Genomic DNA, 13,767 nt, shown 5'->3' with positions numbered 1-13,767 from the left:
TTCTGTATGGCAGTCCAAAATACAGCCAATGAAATCCCGTCTTTTAAACAGGGGGATTTAAAACAGCTTTTAAATATTTCCACTGATGGTATTTCTTCCACTTCTGTGGGAGGCTTATTCCAATGCCTGACCACTCCTTCAGTGAAAAATTTTTCATAATATCTAATTTAAACCTCTCCTGGCACAGTTTGAGGCCATTTCCTAACTCTTTTTTTACATGATTAATGCATTTCAGGAGATAAAATCTGAGCTGAAGATGAAGTATGATGCCCAGGTTACTTTGTACAGAAGTTACCGAGTGGGAGACCTTCCTGACATCCAGATTGAATACTGCAGTCTCATTGCCCCTCTGCAGGGCCTTGCCCAGGTCTGTCTGCTTTTCATAGGTCACTTGTGAAGTTTTCTGGTCCTGTAGGGAAAGTGTCTTGTAGTTAGGCAATCACTTTGAAAATTGATTTGGAGCTTTGCAGTCAACCACTGTGATACACATTTAAAGACTGTTTTGAGGGAGTGTTTCTCCTGCCCCTGTGCTGGTGCAGTGCTCAGAAAAGAGACTTTGTTGCTTGCCTCACCTGAGCAGTTGAGGACTGGATACATCAGCTGTTGTCCATTTCCTGCAGGTTCCTCTGCTTGAGAAACAGATGGTGGTCTCTGCAGACATTATTGCAAAGGACATCTCACTGTTCAGTAACAAAACAGCCATTTCACTTCTGTTATATGTCTGTAATAGATTTGTAAAAATACAAATGAACTTAGTGTGACTGGACTCAGCCTGCTCAGTAAAGCTGAACTAATATTCCTTTTCCTACATGAGAGTGGTAGAAACTATAGACTGAACTGAACAGTAGACTGAATCCCATTTTACAGTCTTTGGGAAGTCACAGTCTTCCTGATTACCTTTGTAGTTCATTACTTTTGATAGTCCCTTATCTCTCTGTAAAGGATGGAAGTAGTACACTCACGAGTGGAGTGTTAGATAAAGAGTTAGACCAAATCCAGACCCATGACAGACCAAGATGCACAGGATTATGTTACACACACAAATGTGTTTCTGGATTGAAAAAAAAATGCCTGTAAATCTCAGATGAAACTGTCTGTCTGTACAGACAGTCTGTCCCTCTGTTAGCTGCCTCAATTTTTAGGACTTGATCTCCTCACACATTGATGTCTTCTTTTTTCCTGAAACTCACTTCATGGACTGTGGTATCCCTAACATGATACTTGATGTCTGGTTTCTGGTTCACAACTGGGAGTTGTGAAAATTGCAAATTCCACCCTCTCCACTGGCACTGTGGCCTGAAAATCTGCATTGCCTTGGAGTATCTTTAAGCAGAAGAATTAAAATAGTGTTTGAATGTGTAGTACAGTAATTCCCAGCACAGGTAAGATGCGTGCCAGTTTAAATAGTCCACTCCCAAAGAGTGCCTAGGGATTAGGTACAGGGTGGGTCATAGCTTTTAATTTTATTTAACAGTCTGTTGTGTCTCAGCAAAGTTCAGTGACCTTACTGTTTTTATTTTAATTCACAGAAAGATCCAACATTTGCCAAGCAACTTTTCAGCAGCTTGTTTAGTGGAATTTTTCATGAGGTAAAAAAATCTAAAAACCCTTCTGAGAAAAACTCCATTGTCCAGAAGCTGCTGAACGACTTCAATAATTTCCTCAGTATGAGCCTGTCATACTTTCCACCCTTCATTGCGTGCATCCAGGTAAATCCTGATATATGGCATGGAAGTAACTGGAAATAACGTCTCTGAATGTCTGATAAACCCAGGGCAGTGAAGGTCAAATACTGTCACTGAAGTTTAGACTGAGATGGAAGGAGAATTGTTAACCAAATGGGTATTTCAAGTGACACTTGAGGTGAACAAGGTAGCTCATACCTCTGAACTGATTTTTCAAGGTTTCTACATTTCTGATCTCTAGAGTTTGAGTCACCTTTTAATGTTTTAATTGCATCAGTAACAAGAAGAGGTTTGATTACAAATGAAAGCTATTTCAATTGAAGTGGGAATTGAGAACAATTGAAAGGGTTCTGTGGGTGTTGTGCTTATCTTCCAGTTTCTGGGAAGTGCTTACTGAGGAATTCTTTGATGTCTTGAGGATATCAGTAGCTGTCAGACCGTTTGTTGTTAGTCTCTCTTGTTTATTTTTTTCAAATTAGTCCCCTGAAGTAGTAGTCTGGGGATTTTCAGTAATGAAGGAAGGGCTCACCAGAGGATGAGTGGGTGCACCACAGTTGTTTCAGTGGAGAGGAAACACGAGCTTTTCTGTTATGAGAATATACTGACCTGGAATAGGTTGTGAATTTTAACCCAGTCTTCTAACCCAGTTTTCAGAGAGATAAAAAAACCTTGTCCTAGTACCTGTTAAATACCCACTGTCACTGTATTTAATGATTCTTATCAACTGTATTGATGTTGTGATTCCTGGCTCTCAAAGGAATCCTTTTTTCAGTGGCAGCTGATGGTTTCTTTTTTGTTATGGAAATGTAAATACTTTGTGACAGTAGGTATCCTTCCAAATACAAGAGAACCATCTAGTTTGAACTAGCTTTGTAAACAGAGAGAAACCTTGCAACCTAGTACTTGTAATTACACATCTGAAAAAATGTAATTTCTTGTTTACTTTTTTTCTGTGCAGCTGCATAAAAGGTCAAATACTATGGGGATTTTTCTGGTCTGTCTTGGTATTTTTTGAGCCAGCATCTCACAATAGCTATCTGTTAATATTCCCTCTTGACATTGCATTTGTTGGTTCCATCTTGATGATATTATTTGTGTTGAATTATGCTGTCTAGACCCTGCTAGTAACACTGTTGCATTAGGCTACTTTTTTTTTTTTTTTTTTTTCTGAATAGACATAAAATGGAGACTCAAGAAGTAGGTAAATTCAATTTCATCAAAAATACAGACTTTGTAAGAGCAATAAGAGCATCTTCTTGCCATCCTCATCAATAACAAAAGTACAATATCATGAAGTCCAAACAGCCTGCAAGCACTGAGAGGAAGTTTTTTCCCAGTAGGGAATTGAGTTCACATTGATCAAGAGAGCAGCCTGGGGGAGTGTGAGCAAGAGCACAGCAGCGTCAGGGCTTTCATTTTTGACTCACACATGTGGGTCCTAGTGGCTTGGCCTTTTGGAAGTACAGCTTCTCTTTCCTGTATACCAGGAGCATAATAAATACTGGCTGATTTCAGAAAGGCTTCCTGTTTTACTGCTGTTTCCTTCTGATTGTTTGACTTCTTAATCTTCTACAGGTTCACGTCCCATCAGGAGAGTAACTTGGTGGGTTAAAAGAGCTGGTTTTGTCTACACATGTAATGTTAAAATTGACTATGAAGCTCTGGGATTCACTTTAGGGCAGATTAAGGACCAACTGAAATACTAAAAGAGTTAACTCCATGACAAAAGTTTACATAGCCTCCAAAGAGATGCTTGGCCTCTGAAGAACTTAAAATTGCCTTAGAAATGTTTTAGCTGCCAGGCCAGCTTGGATGCCATTCTCCCTAATCTTTGAACATATGGTGCAAGTAGACAGTGCTCATTGCATATGGAGCAGGGGACATTTCCTCTGCTTTGAGAAGACAAGTGATCAAATAGTCACCAAAATGCACTAAATAGAAAGATACCTCCTTTGATGTGGGATGATGTCTGTAAATTGTAAGTTTGGGAGGATATTCATTCTTGGCATATGCCCTTATATTTGCACAGTTCTTACCCTTTTTCCTGTGGTATGAGAAAGGGCTTTTGGTCTTACCTTAGCAAAGTTGTTCTTAAGGTTTTAGATTTTTGTGCAGTTGTCACTGTGTTCCTGATGTAACCCCTAAAAGCTGGCAGTCAAGGAATGTGTCTGGGGCATGTGTGCAGCTAATTGAAATTGCCTTAATAGTAGTTGAAATACATGTGCTAACCCCTCACTGGGATCTGACTGGTCTGTAACACAGGAAGCTGCAAGAGGCTGTGGGTTTTTTGAGTCCCAACTCTACAAATTGTGTCATGAGTTCTCTAATGCCAGATGCCTCTTCTGAAGTTTTTGTGGTGGTTGTCATTTATCAAAGAAGTGTAACTTGGTTGTTCTCAAGTCTCCTGTTGCAATTTCCAAACAGTGTTTCTTTTCACATTGTATCCTTGAACGTGCCATGTTGCAAGAATGAGATTTTAATTTTTACTCTAAAATGTGGTGCTGTTTCTTGTAATGAAAGCTATACTGCACCTCCTCCATGTTGTGAATTTTTTTCTTCTTGATTTATTTATCTGTATTTAAAATAGTGATTTAAGTATTTAAAAAAAAAAGCTTCAACTAAACAAGAATGTTTATCCCTGAAGAAGAGATTATTCTGTAGTTGGACTAATGTTAATTATGATAAAGAGAAATATTGTCATGTCTTTAAATCATGGGTTAGACAGTACAGTACCAGAGGGGTCTAACAGGAAGTTGTGATGTGCTAAACCTGGCTGAGTGTGTGGATAGAAAGCCTCCAGCTCAGAGAAGACTTCTTGGTAAATCTGTAAATCGTGCCTTTGGCTTATGCAGGAATGCACCACTGAACAGGCTAAGTGAAGCACAGCTGCTGTGTAGCAGGCAAAATCCTGCCAACAAACAGAAAGAAAAGTTCAGGCTGTCAATGTGTCCATCTACCTCTCCCCCACTTTCCTTGTGATTCTGTCCAGAGTTTTCCCATGTCTTGGAGCCAAAGTGTATGGGGTTACTCTGTACTGTTCTCTGTACAAAGAGCAACAGCACAGAAGGAAAAGATTCCAGTTTTCCCTGGGTTGGGAACTTCTGGAGGCCTAATGGCTTATTTTCATTTTACAGCTTGCACTGTAAGCAAAAAGGATACCAAATCTGTATAGTTTTACACCAAGTTAGACACCTGTTGTTTTATTCTACAGGAAATGAGTTACCAACACAGAGAGCTACTGGAACTGGACTCAGCTAATGTGAGCATGAGCTGCCTTGCAAGTTTGCAGCAGCCCATGGGCATCCTTCTCCTGGAGCGTGCCCTGATGGCTCTGTCCCCTGTGGAGGAGCCCCCGTCCAAAAGGATGCGTGGGAGGACAGAGCTGCCCCCAGATGTGATCAGATGGATTGAACTTGCTAAGTAAATTCTTGTTTGAGACAATTTACTCCCACTTAGGTTTGCCCTGTGAAGAACTCTGCTTTTATGGCTTGTGGGATTTCTTTTTTAGTCTTTCTGTCTTTAGAATTAGATATGCTTTTAATTTTTTTCTCAGTTAATACTGTCAGTGAGCGCAATTAAATTTTAAAAATGTGCACTCTCATGATGCTGTCAGACTGCTGAAAAAAATCATGTTCATAGCTTTTCAACTGCAGGAGTTTCCATAGTTCAGCTATTACCCTACAAGATGAAGTTTATGTAGTTAAGTGTGGATTTCTGATCTTACATAAGAAATACTTCCTAAAAATTTACTATTTCAAGCTGATAATATTACTGCTAATTGAATTTATTTATTTTTTTTTAGATAGCCTCTGTTTGCATTGATATACATCTGCTGAGCTATTTAAAAGATTTCTCTTTTCAATTTTACTAGGCTCTACAGATCCCTTGGGGATTATGATGCCCTTCGTGGTATTTTCAGTGGTAAGATTGGGACTAAGGAAATTACCCAGAAAGCTTTGTTGGCAGAAGCAAGGAATGATTATGCTGAAGCAGCTCAATATTATGATAAGGTAAAATTACAGCAAGATATTTTTGTTTTGTAATTCTCTCATGACTTAAAACTAATCAAATTAGAAAAAAGTGCAATTATCTGGGCAGACAAATAAAAACACATGGGCACACTGCATCCCTGAGAGAGCAAATTGCATGTGTTCATGGCATGAGTTGCAGTGGGTAAAAATAAAGACAGATCTCAAACCTTCTTTTAAAATGTTCACTCTTTGAAAATGTAGGTTTTCTGAAGATAGCTACCTGAAATTAATTTATGTATAAACACTGCCAAGCTTGAATTTTCTGCATTTAATGTTGCTGTCACACTCTGGTAAATGGATAGATATTTTTATGAGAATTAATTACAGTTAAGTTGCCCATGACTTAGAATTGAAACAGGTTCTTGGCTGGAATCTGGCACTATTCTCCCTTCAAATTCATTCTCTAGGCACTCTCCCAAGAAGACTGGCAAGATGGAGAGCCAACAGTAGCAGAGAAGGACTTCTGGGAACTTGCATCTCTGGAATGCTATGACCACCTCACAATGTGGAAGTCTCTGGAGTATTGTGCTACTGTTAATATTGATAGTGGAAAACCTCCAGACCTAAGCAAAACATGGAATGATCCATTTTTTCAGGTTTTTAGAAATTATTTCATTGGTACTGCACCATTTTTATCTCTGTAGGGATGCCCTACAGTATTGAGATTATGGGTGAAAATCAATTGGATTATTTGGGTTACTTTATTATGGAAATTAGTGGAGAGTCCAATATATTTTAAAAATTGAAACAATTACTTCCGCTTATTCATTTTGATGTTTAATTTTTACCTCAAGTCTGTGGCAGATCCCATAGGACCAGCTTTATTGTCTCCTTCCTTTTGCAAGTCTTTTTTGTTGCTTTTCTCACTTACATTTTTTTCCTATTTTAAGAGTTACCAAAGCATGGATTTTGAAACTGGTAAAGTTTGCTACTAGAAGTTAACAACTTCATGAGCTGTAGGAAAAGTCTGCTTTGATTTGTTAGCAAGTAGGAATTTGTCGAAAGTGAAAATATCTTTTAAAAAATTCAAATTTTTTTTTATTTATTTGATTTGCCACTGATAACAAAAAAATTGATCAACTGTTATTCCATTCCAAGAAATAAAGACTGTGTTCTCACTTTGTAGGAGACATATCTGCCCTATATAATACGCAGTAAGTTGAAGTTACTGCTCAGTGGGGAGAATGACCAGACTTTGCTAACCTTTATTGATGAGGCAATGAAGACAGAACAGAAGAAAGCCATTATAGAAATGCACTACAGCCAAGAACTTAGTCTCCTGTACATCCTGCAAGATGATTTTGACAGAGCCAAATATTACATTAGCAATGGCATGCAGATCTTCATGCAGGTAATAATGTCTTCCATCTCTGGTAATTTTTTTTTGTGTAAACTGGAACAATGAAACTGCTGTTGCTGTTACTGCTGCTAGATAATACTCTCAAGAGAAACACTCAGTGACTTCCATGTCAGGTGACAAAACTTCTTTTAAATTCACTGCTTGCAATGATGAAAGGTGAGTGAGCCAATGGAGTGCATTCTTCTGTTTTAGTTTGTTCTGTTGTGCTGATTTTATCTTTTATACATTTTTCAGAGTAATTGTTTGTGCAGACAATAAAAATTTTATTTTGTTCATCTTTTCAGGGGCTCCCTGTCCCCAGAACAAGCTTGCAAAGAGTGTTGCATTGGGAAGTTACAAATTCTATCCATTACTGAGTTTTGATTAGACTGTGGGACTTTGCTCAAACCTAGGATAGGAATTGCAGCTAGAATGTGCCTCTGTGCTTGTCCAAAGCAGAGTTGCTCTCTGATTATCAGCTCTTAAATTACTTGTAAGAGGTTGGGTTCTAAACATACAAAACATACAAAAGCATCAGATCAATAATTTGTATAGCACTGAACAGAACCATGCTTTAAATTCTGTCTTTGATTCTCTCCCTTTCTTTTCAGAGCTACTCCAGTATTGATTCCTTGTTATATCAAAGTCGAATGACCAAACTGCAGTCTGTACAAGCTTTGACAGAAATACAGGATTTCATCAATTTTATGACCAAAAGAAGTAAAGTTGTTTTTTTTTGTTCTCAAGCAATTTTCCTTTTGTATTCAGTAATTGTGGTTTCCTGAACTTTGAATTTCTGGACTGCTGTTTGAAGAAGCATAAGTCTGGAATTACTTCTTACTGTCTTCTTGACAGTAAGACCTATTACAGTTTTGTAAGATAGGATTGAACATAACTTTGTGTTCTATTGCAGAGTTTAATTTGCATAACTCTGGTGATAAGAGTTAAGCATCTCTTTTGAAAGTGTCATTTAAAGTTTTAAGCTAAGCTTTTTTATTGGAGTAACTTTTGTCAGTAAATAGCAGTTAGCAGAGATGAAAAAATCGATGCAGTATATAAGTTGCACTTACTGACATAGGCCTGAAGTACACATTTGTGTGCATAAAACAAATTAGATATTTAGTTAACAGTGCCACTAGGTTCCAGCATGTTCATATATGGAAAGGAAACTACCTGGTGGTGATATCCTGTGGCAGTTGACACAGATGTCCTTACAGAACCCCCTGTGCTTCAGCAATAAACAAAAGTAATATGATGATCACTAAGTAGCATTTTTAGTGCAAGCCCAGAAATGCCAGTGGGTTACTTAATGGCAGTTTCCTGGTTTGAATATTAGACTATATTTTGTTTAGCCTTGTTTTTATGCTGTTTGGCTTCAGATGCATTTAAAATGTTCTCAATTGATTTCTAGGTAACTTAGCTTCAGAGGCTTCCCTTAAGAGACTTCTCAGAACTTGGACAAGCAGATATCCAGATGCTAAAATGGATCCTATGAACATCTGGGATGATATCATTACAAACCGGTAAAATTGCATTCTTGGGTTAGCTTAGGTTCTGTCTGCCTGTTGAGTTCCAGGAAGTGCTTTTTCTAATGCTGCTTGTTTTTCTATGGGAGGGGTTTGATCCAATGTATTACTTTTTTCTTTCCTTTTTTAACTGTGGTAGTAGCTTTCTCAATATAACTGGGGAATTTGTGTGACTAACTTGTGGAGAGGAGCAAAAGGAGGTTGAGAAATGGCCGGGGAATAAATTTTATTTTGATAGGGAAACATAGATGTTAGTTTAGTCATTTTCTTGCATCACTGACTATATACACTGTGTAAGCTGGCCCATTTCATATTCACTTTTACAATTGAGTAGATTAGCTGCATTTAGCTCAATGAAACACCACCCAAAAGGCCAGTCAGTTATGAATAAAAATACTTGGGCAGTTCCAAAATTAGGGAGCATACAAAACAAGCCCAGCCCTGTCACTCTCAGTGCCTCACCTGTTTATGGGAAAGTTAATGACCACTGCTTTAATTGGAGACTTCTGTTGTGCAGATGTTGCTAGAAAGAACAAAGGCTCTCTGGAGACTCCTTTGGATTAGCTCTGAAGAAACTGGAATGCTCTTTGAAATTTAGAAGTATTCTGTCCTTGCCATAGCGTCTGTCTTTGTCCCAATTTATTCTTCCAGTGAAAGTCTAGATTAGTCCTCCTTTCCTGTGTGATAACTTCTTCAGTAGCTCTGCTGATACATACCATGCTGTGTGATTTATTTTGTTATCTCTTGGTGTCAGGAAAGCATGGCTACAGAACAGCTTATTGCAGTTCAGTATTAGGCAGAATACATGGTATGGCTCACTTTTGAAAAAAAATCTCAAAACATTTATGACTCGAAGGGTTGTCAGGGTTTTAAACACTTTATGTGCTTTTTGAAAGCACCTTAAATTAGTAAGAAAGGATGTGCCAAGTGCCACTTCAGAGTGTGGTGCTGTCCTCTGCTTTGAGTAACAGTCTACATAATGAGATGTGCTATTAAATTAGATAGGACTAGTTGTGGAGTAGCAGAATTCAGCATGGCAATTCCCTTTCAAAAGGTGAGTGTGGTTGCTGATCTGTTCTGCAATACAGATTTCAGTGTTGGCATGTGTTGATGTGATAAACATTTGAGTAGCAAGTTGACATAAAATACAGCCTGGCACTCACACTAAATAATTGAGACTCCTTTGTTTGTTTGCACGTCTGTGAAGCTGAAATGCAAGTTATGGCTTGGTGAACTTAGGGACTGTAGCTTGCACAAAGGAACTAACTAACAAAAAAAATCCCACTCTGTAATGGACATTTTTCTAACACTAATCTTGCCAGTACAAGATCCTGAATGCTCTCAGGGTCAACCTCATCCCTGTTGGGAGTGCCCAGTCTCTGAGGCCTGTGTTTAGCCCTGCTAAAGGTGATAGCTGTAGTTTGATATTTTTTATTAGCTTTGTTTGCTGTTAGGCAGATCAACACTTTGGAACACTAATTTCCTGGATTGTATACCAGAGTGATCTGTACCCCTGTTGTTGTTGTGCAGGTGTTTCTTTCTTGACAAACTGCAGGAGAAACTTCCCTCAGATCAGGCCAATGACAGTATGGAGGTGGATGGAGAATACAGTGCTGGTGACCAAATGGAAGTGGATCAACAGGGTGAAAGCATTCACTCAATGATTAAAAGCTGCAAATTCAATATGAAAATGAAGATGATAGAAAGTGCCAGGAAACAGGTGAATAGACTGTCTGATAGCTTCCAATTTGCTGAGAAACTACATAGAAAAAGCTGGAAAAGCCATTTAGGTGGTCTTTGGTACCCTTTTGCCAGGGCAAACCTTGTCCCTTTTTGACCCTGCAGTCCAGGACATTTTGAAAGCTCCACAAAGTCAGTTCCACAATGAAAGAAAACAAAAGGATAAATGTTAATTAAAAAGTTGATGATAATTTGTCATTACTGGAAATGTGCCTGAAGTCCCCTTTGATCCACAGATGGTTTTGGACACTCTAAAGGGCAGATAAAGTATCTGAAATGTTTCAGTCCTTAATGGAAGGGATGCTTGCAATCAAGCATTATGCTTCTTATTCACAAATAATTTCTTCTGTACAAGAAAATGAATTCTAGTTGAATTAGTATAATTTGCTTCAATCAGCAATGCTGGATTTCTTTTTTTTTTTTCACAGTTTTCATTACTGATGTTAGTTAACTAAGAAACTAAAGTTAAGTGACTTAGAAATTTTTGGTTGAATCTGGCTGTTGAAATGACTGAAACATCATTTTTGATGATGGGCCTTTGGTGTTTCAAACTTGAGACAAGATGAATAATTAAGTCAAGGTCTCCCATCTTCTGAGATGCTGCAGAAATCTGCAGTCATTTACGAGAGTTTATTTTAAGCAATCTGATAAGTAAATATAGCATTTTTGGTTTATTGACTATACACTCTTGAAGGAGTAAGTGAAAAATAAGATTTCCTTTCATGTAACTTCTGTGAAACTTCTCATCAAAACACAAATATAAATTATTTTCTTAATGCTATCTTAAATCACGTTGTGTTTCCCATATGTGTTTGTACTGTGGAGCAGTTAAATGCTTCTTGCCGCTGGGATGATTTTCTCAGTTGTTTAAACCTCTGTTCCTCTCTTTTGCTATTCAAACTTCTCCCTTAGCACAAATGTGGTTCTGATTATGAGACCCAGCAGGCAGTGAGCACCTCTTACTTGTGTTACTTAAACCCTCTCATCCCTAATTTGGTTGTGGGCAGGTTTAGTGTCTCTTCAGGTATATGATCTGACAGTTCTCTTAATCTGCATACAGAACAGCTTTGCAGTGGCCAAGAAGCTCCTGAAAGACTTGCGCAAGGAAGCCAGATGGAGGGAGGAGTGGCTGCTGAGGTGGAATTACGCCTATTGCCGCTTCACTCACAGCAGCAGCCGCAACCTGAGCTGTCCTGAGCGCCTGCTCTCAGTGCTGAAAACCATCTCCCTGCTTGGTAACAGCCTTTGCTTCACCTTCTTTACTTTACAAAGTTGCTTTGTTGTCCAGTTACCAACTTTTGGTTTTGAATCCCAACAGAAGATACCAAATCTGACTGTCTCAGCAAGAACATAACGGCCTTCCGAGACCAGAATCTTCTTCTGGGTACTACGTATCACATCATGGCCAATGCTCTTAGTCAGAATCCAAGGTGTCTTGAGCAAATTGAGAAAGAAAAGGCTGGGAAGATATCACTAATATCAGGAGAAAGCCTTGAGAACCCTAAAAAGGTAAAAGAGAGGGGAAGATCCTTTAGTAATTTCAGTGTCATTATTACTACAAATTACTACTTCAGTATGTAGTGATGGCTGTGGATAGATACAGAGCATGTGAAACCTGTCTGCTATTGGCAGTGATTTGTCCAGCAACACCAGATAGAGAAAGAAAAGTGGGGGGAAAAAAGCAAAAAACAAGGCTGTGGTTGCTGTTTCTTCCAGGTTTTGCTCTCCTGGAGTTCTGCATCACTCTTCCTTTCTAAATAGGAGAATGTTCTTGTGTTTCTCTGTACCTCCATTTTGAGTGGAGGGGGAAGACATAGTCACAGCATCTGCCTGCACAGTGGTGAGACAAGGCTTGGGATCCTCAAAGAATGCCTTGATTTCAGCTGGGCATTTGTGATCTGCTTCATGCCCCCACACTGTTCTCTTTGATAAAGAGATGTTTATAATACTGATACACTTACTTTATCTAGGTAATTTTAATGGAATTTTTTTAAGGCAGAGCACATGCAGGTTGTCTTTGCCTATTTTGGGTAGGTGTGCATTTGAAGAATACAGTTCTAGACTGTGCTGCAACTAAAATTATATTTACTGTCAGCTGCCTTACATGCATTGACTTCTTGTCTGTCAAATGAATTGAGAATTTGAAGTACCACTGCTGGCTTATATCTACTAATTTCTAAAGCTACCATGAAGACACTTACGTATAGAATCATAGAATGGTTTGGGTTGAAAGGGACCTTAAAGATCATCTAGTTTCATCTAGTTCCAGCCCCCCTACCATTGGCAGGGACATCTTTCACTAGACCAGGTTGCTCAGTGCTCCATCCAGCCCGGCCTCGAACACATCCAGGGATGGGGTTTTCACAACTTCTCTGGGCAACCTGTTCCAGCAGGTCACCACCCTCACAGCAAAGAGTTTCCTCCTAATATCCAATCTAAACCCACTCTCTTTCAGTTTGAAGCAATTGCTCCTTGTCCTACATGTCACTACATGTTCTTGTGAAAAGTCCCTCTCCCATCTCTCTTGCAGGATCACTTCAGGGAATATGAGCCATATTAGTATAAAACAAATAAAAAAATGTTCTTAATTTGTGTTTCATGGCTGTTAAAAGTAAAGCAGATCAAGAAGAAATTCCTGCAAAAAAAGGTTTTAAATTTTCAGGTGTGTAGAAATGTAAGCAAAAGCTTGAGCTTCATTTATTTAGCTGATTCTTAAGAGCATTCTTCTTTGGGCAATCTAAAGGATGAGGACAAAAGTTCTTCTGTGTCAGATGAGTAAAATTACCATACCAGGGATTTCTGAAAGATTAAGAAGCTTAGCGTTTTTTTAGCTTACTATTAAGAAGCACTCTGACCCTGGTAGTCTCCTTCTACCTACCTGACTGTTTAATTTCAGTTACAGCATTTAGTGTGGCCAGAAGGGCCAGGGAAGGGATTGTCCTGCTGTGGTTGGCAGTGGTGAGGCTGCACCTCACCTGTGTTCAGTCCTGGGCCCCTCACCACAAGAAAAACATTGAGGGGCTAGAGCATGTCCAGAGAGTGGCAGCAGAGCTGGAGAAGGGCCTGGAGCACAGGTCCTGTGAGGAGCAGCTGAGGGAACTGGGATTTTTTTAGCCTGGAGAAAAGGAGTCTCAGGGAAGACCTCATTGCTCTCTTCAACCACCTGAAAGGAGATTGTAGTGAGGTGAGAGTTGGTCTCTTCTGCCGTGTTCCAAGTGAGAGGGTGAGATAAAATGGCCTTAAGTTGTGCCAGTTAGGTTCAGATTGGATATTAGAATTTCTTATTTTATGTTTTGAAGCATTGGAGTAAGTTGTCCAGGGCACTGGTGGAGTCACCATCTCTGGAAGTGTTTAAGAGGCATCTGGATGTGGCACTTTCAGATACAGTGTAGGGGTATTTGTGGTGGTGCTGAGTTGGCAGTTGGACAGATATCATGAAGGTCTCT

General features: G+C 39.1%; 1 protein-coding gene across 1 annotated transcript in view; it reads left to right on the top strand.

Moving 5' to 3' along the window:
* The window catches only part of PRKDC (protein kinase, DNA-activated, catalytic subunit), an 82,895-nt gene that overhangs the window by 52,638 nt on the left and 16,490 nt on the right, over nt 1-13,767 (top strand). Inside the window, 11 exon segments of the mRNA XM_036403886.2 lie at nt 236-367; nt 1,530-1,709; nt 4,897-5,105; nt 5,557-5,695; nt 6,124-6,312; nt 6,843-7,067; nt 7,667-7,775; nt 8,467-8,578; nt 10,112-10,301; nt 11,382-11,556; nt 11,640-11,830. Coding sequence (XP_036259779.2) covers nt 236-367; nt 1,530-1,709; nt 4,897-5,105; nt 5,557-5,695; nt 6,124-6,312; nt 6,843-7,067; nt 7,667-7,775; nt 8,467-8,578; nt 10,112-10,301; nt 11,382-11,556; nt 11,640-11,830 — 1,851 coding nt within the window.

Source organism: Molothrus ater, chromosome 1 (assembly GCF_012460135.2).
Source record: "Molothrus ater isolate BHLD 08-10-18 breed brown headed cowbird chromosome 1, BPBGC_Mater_1.1, whole genome shotgun sequence".
Lineage (NCBI taxonomy): Eukaryota > Metazoa > Chordata > Aves > Passeriformes > Icteridae > Molothrus > Molothrus ater.
Note: the sequence above shows the minus strand (reverse complement) of the source record. Positions and strands in the feature narration are given on the sequence as shown.